Raw genomic sequence first — 12,504 nt, 5'->3', positions numbered from 1 at the left:
ATTTACTTTTGCTTCAAATTTTATGGAGTTTAGTGGCTGTGTAATAGTCCTGTAGTCAGTATATGTAATTCTCCTCCTTTAGTTTTTGAGCACGGCTTTGCTTATGATTTTGTTTCGGGTAGGTCACTAGCAATTATCTTAAAAAAAAGATCTTTAAAATAGAAATTAACTATGTTTGACATGGTTTTAATTGCAAATTGAGTAAAGATGTATACTTACTGTCAGACCCAGACAGAATATGAACTCTTGTGGTCTCTTTTGTTGTAGACAATCAGAAAAGTGGGTGGATTTGTGAGGATTTTTTTTCCAGTTACAGCAGAATTACTGATAATCACTGATGTAATAGTTCCTTGTATTACATTCCTTGCTATGATGGACTTTATCTTAATGTGTGCAGTAATTCCATTTATTTATCTGAAAATAGCAATTTTGAATTTTCTGGCAGACACTGAGGGGTATAGATCTTTGTTTTAGAAAGCACGTGCTTATTTTTTCCCTCTGCATTTAACACTGCTTATTGAAGTCATTGATTTGACTGCAGGGTCCAAGGCTGGATAGCAGTTGTAACTCTCATTGAATAGTATAACTTTCATGAGCTGGAAGTTCATGTACAATTGCAATTGCAGTTACAGTTGAGATTGTAATGCAGCTATAATGGTAATTAATTAGGAATAGGTTAGAATTAAATCAGAAGGCCAGTCATTCTTCACACTGTAGTCAGAAGAGGAGCTGTAGAAAAAACACATCTTATTCATTGGATCTGGTTCCTCTGTGTGCAGAGAGCCAACAAATCTTAGTAACAGCAGCTGGTTAATATTGTCCTACATCTTCCTCCTCCCATTGTGTCCAGTAACAGCCTTGAACCGTCATTGCTCTGATTCTATCATTCAGGAAGCAGGAGGCAACTGCTGACAGCCAGTGAACTGTACTTGAGCGTCAGCACACCCTCAGGAAGCGGAAAAAGTGGAGCATGGCACAGCAGACACCTCACTTCACCTGCTGTGCTTGGCCTCCTCCCCTTTATTTTTCCCTCCCCAATCTGGCCCAGGATGACGAAAGATACAAGGAAGCAAAAAGGGACTGGGAATGGCCTAAAAAGATGTTGTGCCCAAGAGAAAGGCTGGACAAAGGGCATTATTTGTTTTGCTTTTCCCCTGACTGATCCCAGCAGCCTGGGATGCAGTGGCCCTGCTCTCCAATGGCATTTGTCATTCACCTTCTTTCAGCTGCTCTTGAGTTTCCCGTCACTCTGCTGGCTCAGAGCTTCTGGAGGCTGCTGTTCCCAGGCTCCTGCCAGCAGCTTTGCCTTAGCCCAGGCCCTCATGAGCAGTGGTGGAAATTAGCTTCTGTCTTGGGAACATTCTTCTGTTTGGTCTTTCACTGAAGAGAAAGTTTCTCCCTCTCTCTCCAGACTTTTTTCTTGTGCTGACTTTTACCTCCACTGTCAATCCCAGGACATTATTTTGGAATCTCAGTCTATGTGAACTTTTACATGACATGACAGAGCTTCCAGGGCTGCCTTGCTGGTGTTTCAAGGATGGGCAGCCTTTGCAGACTTCAGGAGTCTGCATGCCAGTCTCCAGTTTCCCCCACAGTATGCAGGCCCAGTGTGTTTGTCTTGTTCCTGGGCTTGCAGCCAGCACATATGCTCTTTGGCCAGCACCCAGTATTGCTGGTTTTTGAGGACAGTTGTGGGAAAATTAAATTATCTGAGGATGCACAGCTTGCATGCAGAACACTGATCCTTACTGATCCACAGCATTACTCACATTCTGTTTTGCAAAATTTACTGTTTCAGTTCAACACTTGAGCTTTGAACTGCTTCTGACCCTTGTTCTTGTAGGCTGGAATTCTCGACCTCTGTGATTCAATAAATATTCAGTTGACTTCTGGGGAGCACAGCTGTCTAATAAAAGGGAGAAATGCCTCTCACTCTGTGTTAGAACAGAGTTAATTTGGGTAGAAAAAGCCAGGAGCAGGCAAAGCAATTCTCCCTGAAAACAAACCCATAATCCCTTATTTTCCACTTCAGGGTCTCTGGCTTCTCTGCTGCTGAGATTGATTTTAGGTATGCTGGGTTACATTGATAGGACAAGAGCTAATGGGCACAGGTTGAAATAAGACAAAATTGCAATTAAACACTGGGAAAAGAGATTTCCATCGTGGCAGGGCATAAGCACCGGAAGAGGCTGCTGTCCTAGAAGGTGTTCAGTGTTCAACAGTACATGGTCTAGAGCAAACTGATACATGGTGACTCTGCTCCAGAGGTTTTTCCCAACCTAAATTATCCTGTGACACTATCAAATATAGATTTGATGTCACAGGCTAGATTTTATCTCTGATTATAAGTTTTCTTCCTGCAGAGATATGACATCCTTCTTGAAAGAGTGGGTGTTCTTTTCCTCTTTATTTTATTACAGAAAGACTCTAAATGTCTCCTTACAAAGAACACCTTTTGGAATCTTTCTCACAATCAGTCTCTCTTTAATTTTGGTAGTCGCAGTGTAGTGGCACAGGAGCCAAATACTGTTTGCAGTTGCTGGTAACTGTGTGTGAGCTGGAGCCCATCTCCACACACAGGAATATCATTTCCTCCTTCATACCTGTCTCAGCTCAGGCCATCTGGTCTGCACAGGCATCTTGGCATGCTTTTGGATCAGAGTAAGTGCTGTTGGAGCATCTCTTTTCTACACAAAGTTTGACTCAAAATGCGGGTAACTGAAGTTTCTCCTCAGCCCCAAGTTTACCTTTACCTGCTGTGACTGTGTAATAAGCTCCCTTACAGAGTTATTAACACATTGTGAACCTGGTGCCAAGGGTTAAATATTGCCCATTTGGAGCAGGATTCTACTTTCATTTTAGGCCAAAAGGCTGTCAAATATCCTTCTGTTAAACTGTGTGAAATCATTTGTTCAGCATTATCAGTTGTGTTTGTAGATTCCTGATTCAGGAGAATGGTTCTGGTTGCAGACTGATTTCTGTTTTCTCCATGAATTTGTTTCTTTGCCACATCCAGTGCCAAGCAAAATGCAGGAGGAAAAATGACAGATGACTTCCTTTTATTCCTAACATTATCTTCAATAAAGACTGTCCTGTTGTTTTATTTTTGAAATTTGTGAGGAAGGGAGGGCATCAGTAAATACAACTAGTGTGCTTCAAGTTCCTTCAGTGAGAGAGTAGGTAGAGTTTGAAAGAGTCTCCAGATTAGCAGAGCAATTTGGGACAGGAAAAACATATTGTAGTTCAGTGAATGCATTGCTTACCTCAGCAAAACTGCTGTGGGCAGTGCTAAACCCTGGGTACTTTCCAGTCTGACAGTCACAGTAAATGATCAATCTCAGAGACAGTTTTTGTCTGGGAGACATCTGTGAGGTATGAGAATAAAAGAACCTGCAGTACCATTTTCACTGTTCTACTGACCTTACCATCCTTTATTTTCAATTAAATCTAAGATCCTCAGACAGTGATGTTTAACTTCTTTCAAGTGCTGTTGTTTTTAAGCCATCAGCACACAGAGATGGTAAGCTGTATGTGTCACAAAATACATAGTTGAGTGTATTTTTATTTGGAACTGATGACGCTGTTTTCCTTGATTACAGATGAAGAGGTAGAGTTGGAGTGCAGCCTTGACAGAGATATAAAGGACTGCCAAAGAGTTTATTGGGAAAGAGAGTTCAAACCCGTGGCAGAAAAACTTCTTGACAGAATTCAAAGCCATCACTCTTCAGCTGAGTCTATCACTCCATTTTAATCAGTCGAGGGTTTTTTTGTCAGGTAAATTGTATATTTCTAATATACCTGTAACGTTGGTAAGCTTGTTGGAGAGCATGACTATTTAAAAAATAGAAGTCAGAAAAGCGTGGAATTTATGTGCTGGATGCTATCTTTTGAAGAGCTTGTATGAAATTTTTGCATGTGTAATTGCCTTTTACAATATACTTGAGCTGATGAAGCAGCTGTTCAGTGTGACTTGCCTGGTAATTGCATTGTTTCTTGACTGGAAAAATGAAACAACAATATTTGCTGAACTTCTGATTTTTAAAAGGTAAGTTATGAGTGAGTACTTGGACCTCTGTGGTACCAAAAATGCTGTGCAAACAAGTGTTATATGACAGGAGCCGCATCTCACCTGCACAGACTTTGACACTTTTACCTTAAGGAACTTCTGTGACAGAGTAACCAGATGCTATTGGGGCATTTTCCTGTGTTCTTTCACTCTTCAGATTGAACACTGTCGGTGGTCAGGGAAAGTCAACCCTCTTTCCTTGGGAGATCCCCCTTCCTTCTGATATCGGGTGCTAGGGTCTAGGCAGCTGGCCCAGCTGCTGCCTTGGTGCCTGTGGGATGTAGGTTCTCATCTTTCCTGAACTGGGACTTCACATCTTTAGGCAAAGCACCCATATCCCTGATGTCAGAGATTTTACCTTCTTTCAGTTGGTCCCACACTCCCAGGAGCTGCCTGTGTGCCTTTATTTCTCAGATTTCTTGGCCAGCTATCTCCTCTGAATCTGTGTCTTCATCTGTGGGGCCATAACAGGCCTCTTGCTCCCTTTTTCTCCTGACTGCTGCTGGCTTGTTTATTGCTCAGTTTTCATCCTTCCAGCGTGTAAAAGTCCCTGCTTGTAGCCCATGGATTAGCTCCATGGGGACATCGCTGGCCTCGAGTGTTAACAGCCCAGTTGGACACAGTGAGCTTTATAGACCTGACCCATTTCTCTCTTTGCTGACCTCAGATTACTAGGAACAAACTGCTGTGCGGGGGCTGCCGGGCTCCTGCTCCCACGGGTCAGCAGCATCGCACTGGGCCGTGCGCAGCAGGAGCAGCTGCGGCCCAGCAGTCCCAGGAGAGGCTGGGGGAATTTGTTGGGAGGCAGCGATTCAGAGCTCCCTCAGTGGCACCGTTCTCTCTACCTTTGGTAGTGCCCAGACCTCTACTTCCAGGTGAGAAGAGGAAGCGAGGAGGCTGGGAAGTAGAGCCATAGTAGAAGGGCAGGAAGACATTTTTCCTAGTTTAGATCCCTGCTTTTACAAGGAAAGGGAGATTTTGTGGTCCAGGTTTTGGGAGTGCTGAGGAGGAAAACTGGTGGAAGTGAACATTTGCTCCATTCTTTGTGTCTCAGCAGCTCACGTTACTTTTGTCCAGCAAGGTTCAGCCCTGCTTTGGGAGCTTGTGTGGTGGCAGCCTCTGTAACTGCAATCCACGGGAGAGAAGTGCTCAGCATTCAGTGTGGTTTGGCTCCAACAGCTCTGGTCAGCTCAAAAATATCTCAATTATCAATCCCTTCTTTTGCCATTTTAATTTTAGCTGAAGGGAAGATAAATGGCTTCAATGTCCCATTTGTATCTGGGAGAAAAGAATGGATTTGCTTTGAGAGTATTAAAGAAAGGATGATGGGTAAGTAGTCCCTGTGGGGAAGAAACTGGAGGCATTTGTTCCTGGCATTTGTGTCACAGCAAGGCAGGCAAACCCCTAGTTGTGCAGGACAGGGTGAGGGCACTGGAAAAGGCCCCCGTGGCCAAGCCCTGTCAGCAGGACTAACCAGAATTGACAAGGGCCAAGTCTCTGTCAGAAGGCAGCTGAAACTGATGGCTGGCTCAGGTCAAGGTGGTGCTTGGGAAATTAAAATTTGTTCAAATACAATACTAATTATGTCAGTTAGTACTGATCAAACTGTAACCAAGAGCCTGAAGCACTGTGTCAGCAGCACAGGGCAGAGCTGGGGATCCTGTGGCAGCCACCATGTGTGAGCTCTGGCCTTTGTGCAGGAATAGGCACATTCAGAGGAGCTGGATTGAGAAAAGAGGGTGGCACAGGACTCTTGAGCACCCCTCACATCAAGCCCTACCAGCCTGTGTTTTTCTCTGGTGAAAACCCTGTGAGTAGTAAGAAGCAGCCCCAGAATGCTGGATTTCAGGTGTCTTCCTATAGCATTGTTTACCATTTGGGTATCTCTGCCACAGACCTGTGCAGCAGCTCCCTCATGTCCTGGAGCCCACTCCTGTTTCCCGCTTGGGAGAGCTGCCAGCACCGCAGCTGAGCTACGAGAGGCTGCTGTGCTTTACAGGCTGGGCTGGGGCTCTGCTGGAGCTGCCCTGGAGTACTGGGCAGGGAGTTGGGATTGCCAGCAGGTTGTGGCTTGTGCTCTGATGGCAGCTGTCACCAGATGAAGCCGTTCATACACAGATCTGCTGCAGTGTTCACTGCTTGAAAAGCGCAAAGGCACTTGGATGCGGCTGGACAGCGTAGGGTGGCAACGGCCAGTTTAGGTTTCTTGGCAAAATTCATGTCTACCTTTGACTTCAGAAAGAAACTCCTCACAGACTGGAAAGGCACAGCTCAGCTATACAATGCCCTCAAGACAGGAAAGTTTTGCTCTGTTTTTGGAACATTAAAAATCCTGTATTTTCAGTTAAGAGGAAGCACCAGATGCTTCCTGTTAGTCACAATTTTTGACAGTTTATTAATCTTTCTCCCCTAGATCTTTTTAGATATTTTAGCTTCTTGGACTGTAAACTTTAAACTGTTTTCAGAAGGTTCTGTAGAAAGAGAAACCAGTCTGAGCCGAGACCCAGGCCAGAGGACGGAAATTAAACTGATGCCGCTTGTGGGCTTGGGAAAATCCATTTCACAGAATCACAGAATATCACAGAATCAGCTGAGTTGGAAAGGACCCATCAGCATCATCGAGTCCAACTGCTGGCTCTGCACCACACACCCCAAGAAACACACCTTGTGCCTGAGAGCTTTGTCCAAATGGGTGAAAATATCTGCAGTACAGGAGAGGTGTCCCGACTACAGTTCGTGAACCTCTGTTTTTATACTTTTCCTCCCACCATTTTAGACTTGCTTAAAAAATTCATGTCTCTTGAATTTTACTGTGTTTGCTCAGATATTGTTTCAAACTTTTTAAATGGTCTCAGAACCAGTAAGAACAGAAGCTTAAAGTTAAACCACACAGAAACACCAAGAGAAAAAGTTGTTACCTTTATTTCAAAAATACCTGTAATACTGACAAATTTAAAAAGCAATTCACACTCATACAAAAGTATTCATGTGTTCTCCAAAACCATTGTATATTAAACGTCAGCATTTTAATCACGTTTTGATTTACTAAAAATAGATGTTTTTTAGCCTAGTTATTTAAGCAACTGCAAAAATCATTAAGACCAGCATTGGGCATGTAATACAGTAGGACTGTTTGGCAGTCTAGAACAACATTCCCACACCTTGTCCTAGCTCCTTTTTGGTTCATCCGTGAAGAGGAGGACAAGAAGCTACTCGACACTTTGTGTAGGTAGATCTCTAAGAAGCTCTGACGACTCCAGCCCCCTTCTTTCCATAGGAAGACCATTGCACTTTGGAGCTCACAAAATAATGCTGAACAAACATCCTGTTTTTTAAGGCTAAACTAGTTGAGAAAATTGACTGCTATCTTTCAAATTATCAGTGTGGACAGAGAGGTTTAGTTCTGATTAAACAGGCAATCTAAATAACAAGGCTTTTTTGAAACCACACACAATAAAGGCTCAGACAATAGCAGTGCTCACTTTCACTTCTAGCTCAACTGGAACAGCCTGGGTCTGTTCACTCCACCTGCACAAATAGCAGCATCAAGATTTTCTAAAATTATTCTCATAGGGAAAGCAAATGTCACCAAGTCCCAGTTCTTTTCGCGCTCCGACTCCCACAGCATTTGCCTTAACACAAGATCTATGTATCTATGGTTTGCTATATTGCCACAAGTTCAGAGAATGTCCCGGGCTGTCTAAAGCCAAAATACCATGAGCAGGCAGCACTTCTGCACAACCCTGTCTGTCAACTGCCAAGCGTTCGCTGCCCAGTGGCAGCAATGATATTCCGAACATGGAAACAGCTGAAACTAAAGGAGTTATGGCACAATGGGCATCTTAACTTATAGCTACTGTTGGTCCTGAGGCTTCGTATCTTCCTCTGCCACACTGCAGCTGCAGAACATTCCAACGTCGACAGGCAGCCAGAGACATCAGGTCATATAGCGAGTAATAGCTCTCAGAGCATAAAGTAGTTCAGCTTGCATCCGAGCTTCTACCAGAAGCAAATTTACATGGACCTTCAGGAGAGAGAAGTTGTTACGCTTTAGGCACCGTGCTCAATACCACGTGCTGCAGCCAAAGGAAGCCTCGGGGCTGTAGGTGTTGTGCTGGTGCAGCAGCAGGGGAGCACTGCCCCTGTCACCACCCAGACCTTGCTGTGGAGCTCACTGAGGGCGCAGAGGAACTAATGCCACACCTGGTACTGAGGCACAGCACAGCACTGGCTCACAGGCACAGTTAGGCAGGGCCAGGGCCATGGGAAGAGGAAACCATCCTTTAGCAGACCAGCTGGTTTAGCTGGAAAAAACAGACAAGCTTTCAAGCACACAAGCCCTTTTTCAGCAGCACAATATGCACAGCTTGTTCAGTTTTAATGAGGATAGCAATTAAAGGCAGAAGGGCAGTGAGTACCTGTGGAGCAGAGATGGGTGCTAGCAAAAGCAGAGGTGATAGGGACATTTGCCACTGGGGACTGAGAGAGAAACACACAGGCAGCTACCACCTGAACAACACAGAGTGGTTGTCCAAGGTGATGCACCAGAAAAACTCTCAAGTGTTGTAAACCTGCTATCTCTGCTGAGACACAGGTGTTCAGTAGCTGCCGGAGGTTAAGAATTTGAGTTCCCCAGATCGTCTCCTCAATGCCTTCACTGCATTTCTTTGAGGATGAGATCAGAAACTTCTGGGGGGGGGGGGAAGGGTGTGAAAGTATTTTCTCACTGACAGCAGGTTGCTGTGAGTTTGCTCTGGCCTGTAAGGGTTGTGCGTGGTTTTATTTGCATGATCTTTGTGAGGATGTATGGTCATTGTGTTCAGTAATACTTACATGAATGAGCCTTGGATTTTGATGGCTATGGAGATGCAAAGTTTTGAGCTTTAAAGGATTTATATGCTTGGAAAGCTCGTCTATCACAGTCTAACCAAAACATAGGCAGTGTTGAACAATCTTACATCATTGCAGTTATAGGACCCTGCTTTAAGGGGTTTATCAAGAATTAGAGCCTCTAATCATATGAGCTAATCATATGAGTTAATTATTTCTGCATCTTTATGTTTCAGCATTGACTTAAGGCAAGGCCAAGAAATACCTTTCCAAAGAAAAACTGAAGAACATAAACTTAGTGATTCAATATCTGGGAGTTAGCAGGAAATGTGACTGGAAGGTGCAATTCAGACTGTAACCCAGCAGCAGAGCTTTTAGCCTTTAACAAAGGAACTACTTCGGGGCTATCCATGCCAGAAGGACTGGGGACTGGAAAGACCTTGGGCCAGCCAGAGAGCTGTTCCAGGTCTGCTGCCAAAGGATGGATGGATCTTGCATGACTTCCCTGCCTCTCTGGGATACAGGCAGGCAGCTGAGGTGAAGCTCTACCATTCTCATGTCTAACCCCCTGTACTGCTCAGAGCTTGCCCAGTCCATGTCAGCTGTTAGCCAGCACACAGGCAGGAGGAAAGGGGAGATTATTTCAGCATGGAAACATGACACTTCGCAATTACTTGACTGTGAGCAGAACCCCAGGAGCATCAGCTAAAGTTTAAACTGTGTGGCTGTGTCTGTCATGGAGACACTGATCTGGGGCCCGTGGCTATCCCTCAGCATGCACACCAACTGTACCTTCTCAGAGTGTTCAAACTGTCTCCAGAAGCTATCATACATTCTTTTTGTGGTCTTTTCAGGAGTGCAAACCACAGTCTTGATATAAACTTTAAAGCTGCGGTCCAACAACTGATTAATTTCACCATAGTCATAATCATCGTATCTGTTTGGAATTGAAAGAAAAACACTTTCATTTTTGAGCAGCAGTTGAAACACATTGTTTCTACATTCCTGTGGCAAAGCAAATTACTGGGTAAGTGTAGCACTAGTGGCCCTCCCCCATAAACAAAAATATGTTTAAAAATACATGCATGTTTGCTTAATAAATACTTCTGGTTCAACCCGAGAAAGAAAAGCCGGTGTGTTTAGAACAAAACTAGTAAAACTGACCTTATTCCAAACATACAATGAATATAGTTCCAAATAGCTCGTCTTAGCATTGAGGTATCCACATCTTTGTGCATGGCCATTGTGTTGTACGTCAGATTATAAGCAATATGGAACTTCTCATCAAGTAGTTGTCCCACATCTGGATAAAGACGATTAACTAAGGAATAGCCATGGTCTTCCCAGGAATAATCCTTAAAAAAAGCAAAAATGCAGAATGAAGCATTTCAGAAACGAACTTGTGAAGACCCAGAGCTTTAATATAGTTACAGATCCCAGGGCAGATAATCCACTGGGGGTGGGGGTTGTTCATTTGCCGGCTTTAAGCCTCACCCACGGGGCAGTGAGAGCACAGCCATTTCCAGGTTTGGTATCTGGCACAACGAGCAAGTTGTTCCCTAAGCCTCCTGATGGCAGCCCCCAGGTTTTTACCTGAACACGGAAGGTGGGCACATGCATTCCGTGTCTGGAGAAGTCTTTGTAACCATAGCTGGTATCCTCAAAGTGACGAGACACATCTCTTGTTGCTGCAGACTCTTCATCTTCTGTTAATGTCAAACAGAATTTCAAGCATATGACCAGAAGAATGGGTCTCTGTGCTTTTTAATCAAACACATTTTCACTGGACTACCCATACTGAGATTCTCTGGCATGGCTCTGTGACTGTAGCTATGGTGTTCAGAGGCAATTCCACAAAAAACACTCAGGTTTGTTCTTACAAACATATTTTTCTCCCTTCTGCTCTACTGCAGTCTTCACCCTATCCCCTGAATCTAGGGGATGTTTTCCCCCATAACTCAAGAGGTCTGTAAAAATGTCAGGGGAGAAACCTGGGTTGGAACAAATACCTCATTAAAAGAGAGACTTCTGAGACTTCCATACAAGTTTGTCTTTGAAGAAATTGTACTGAAGAGCCATGACAACCCTAAACTTGCAATAGTATTAAGTATTGTCTCTCAGTCATCTGAAAAGTAATGTTTCATTCACTTAAATAGCAAAGTGTGTCAAGTGTCTTGTATTTACAGTATCTTGCAAGATGCTTAAATCTCCTGTGAAACTTCTAAAACTCTCAAGAGAGACATTCTATTTCTTCTAGAGGTTTCTATTAAACACAAGGTCAGAGAGTGCTACGGTGCGTCTGCGAGCAGCCACAAATCTTGGCACTACTTTGCTTTTAAGTATTCTTGGAAGAAAATAAGGCACCCCTAATCTTGATTCCTTCAAAGAAATTGTATTGTTTGTGATCTAATAGCACTTCTTTCCCCTTTTGCCAGGAGTATTTCTTCAAATAATTTGGAAAAGTCTTAATAAATACATATACAGACTACATCTGTGCTACCTGAAGAACACACGAACATGCTTTCTCTCTTCTCTCTTTCAAAACGTGTGGCCATCTCTTCTTGGCTAGCTTCCTCTTCATCTCTGCACTCCTGCAGCTGCTTCATTTTCTCCATAAGAGCTTCAACTTCACAGACAGACTCTGTAGACTAAAAAGAAGAGAAAGACATTTTATTTTCATGCAACAGAAACTGACAATGATGGCAGAAACTGCCAAGCCAGAAACTTTAAACACAACTGAAGTCCTTTACATCTTTAAATACAGATTTTTCCAGGAACACAGTTTTTGAAAGAAACCTTTACTGACCCAATGGTTTACACTGAGTCATAATCTTTTCTTAATTAGATCCCTGGTAATTTTAGCATGATTTAAAAATCACAGCATTCTGGAACTAGTTGTTCTCACACTAAAATTAGTTTCTCTTAGTCTAAATGTTCAGCAATTGAAAAACAAGGAGCTGTAACAGAAATTCTGGTAGAGGAAGTAAAAACAATTTACCACCCAACTGTATTTTTCCTCTCCTCTGCTCATAGAGAAGAAACATTGAAGGAAAAAGGAAGGGTGAGTATAAATGCAGATTTAACAAAGCCTCAAAAGAAAGCCAAGATAATCGTCTTTCACAAGAGCTATCTTAACACCACAAGAATTCAGTAATAGATCTTGTGAACCTTCATCAGCACCAAATGAAAGTAAAATTAATTTATACAGTCCTGCCCCCTTCCTCCCTGCCTTTTGCAGTTTGCTCCTTCAGAGATCCAGCAAGCTCCATCAAACAAATTTAAATGCCACCCACATCACTGCAGTAAAATATCACAGGCAAGGATCTTGCAGTGAGAACACCCTCATGGCTGTTCTTAAACCAACACTTAGTTCACATCATGCTTTTCACCAAGGGAAAACAAGTCCAGATCAGCATAACAGCTGCAGGCAGGAAAGAGTGTTTTAAAGAGGCACAAAGTTGTGAATGATCTGTTAAGAATGATCTGTTGTGTGATGCATGACAAACACCTCAAGGCAGTAAAGTCAGAGCCTGGAATCAAAGGAAGAGCCAACTTTCCACTGCACGATGGAAAAAAGCATTCCTGGCCACTGCTGCTCAGGACACGTG

General features: G+C 43.4%; 2 protein-coding genes across 12 annotated transcripts in view; one reads left to right on the top strand and one right to left on the bottom strand.

Annotated features, from left to right (window-relative positions):
• Positions 1–9,682, top strand: part of ARMC2 (armadillo repeat containing 2) — a 67,905-nt gene extending 58,223 nt beyond the window's left edge. For all 6 annotated transcript variants that reach the window (XM_014263373.2, XM_088052678.1, XM_088052680.1 and 3 more), the window contains 2 exons: positions 3,600–3,774; positions 9,133–9,682. In XM_014263373.2, the coding sequence (XP_014118848.2) occupies positions 3,600–3,751 (152 nt within the window). In that variant the 3' untranslated portion in view covers positions 3,752–3,774; positions 9,133–9,682. The remainder of the gene's footprint in view (positions 1–3,599; positions 3,775–9,132) is intronic.
• SESN1 (sestrin 1) overlaps positions 6,973–12,504 on the bottom strand; it is a 77,803-nt gene continuing 72,271 nt past the window's right edge. For all 6 annotated transcript variants that reach the window (XM_005518262.3, XM_088052684.1, XM_014263429.2 and 3 more), the window contains 5 exons: positions 11,397–11,544; positions 10,490–10,602; positions 10,061–10,251; positions 9,689–9,833; positions 6,973–8,090 (listed from right to left, as the gene is read on the bottom strand). In XM_005518262.3, the coding sequence (XP_005518319.1) occupies positions 8,004–8,090; positions 9,689–9,833; positions 10,061–10,251; positions 10,490–10,602; positions 11,397–11,544 (684 nt within the window). In that variant the 3' untranslated portion in view covers positions 6,973–8,003. The remainder of the gene's footprint in view (positions 8,091–9,688; positions 9,834–10,060; positions 10,252–10,489; positions 10,603–11,396; positions 11,545–12,504) is intronic.

This window comes from Pseudopodoces humilis, chromosome 3 (assembly GCF_049639895.1).
Source record: "Pseudopodoces humilis isolate 2021_Gansu_Grassland_sample_001 chromosome 3, ASM4963989v1, whole genome shotgun sequence".
In the NCBI taxonomy this organism is placed as follows: Eukaryota; Metazoa; Chordata; class Aves; order Passeriformes; family Paridae; genus Pseudopodoces; species Pseudopodoces humilis.
Note: the sequence above shows the minus strand (reverse complement) of the source record. Positions and strands in the feature narration are given on the sequence as shown.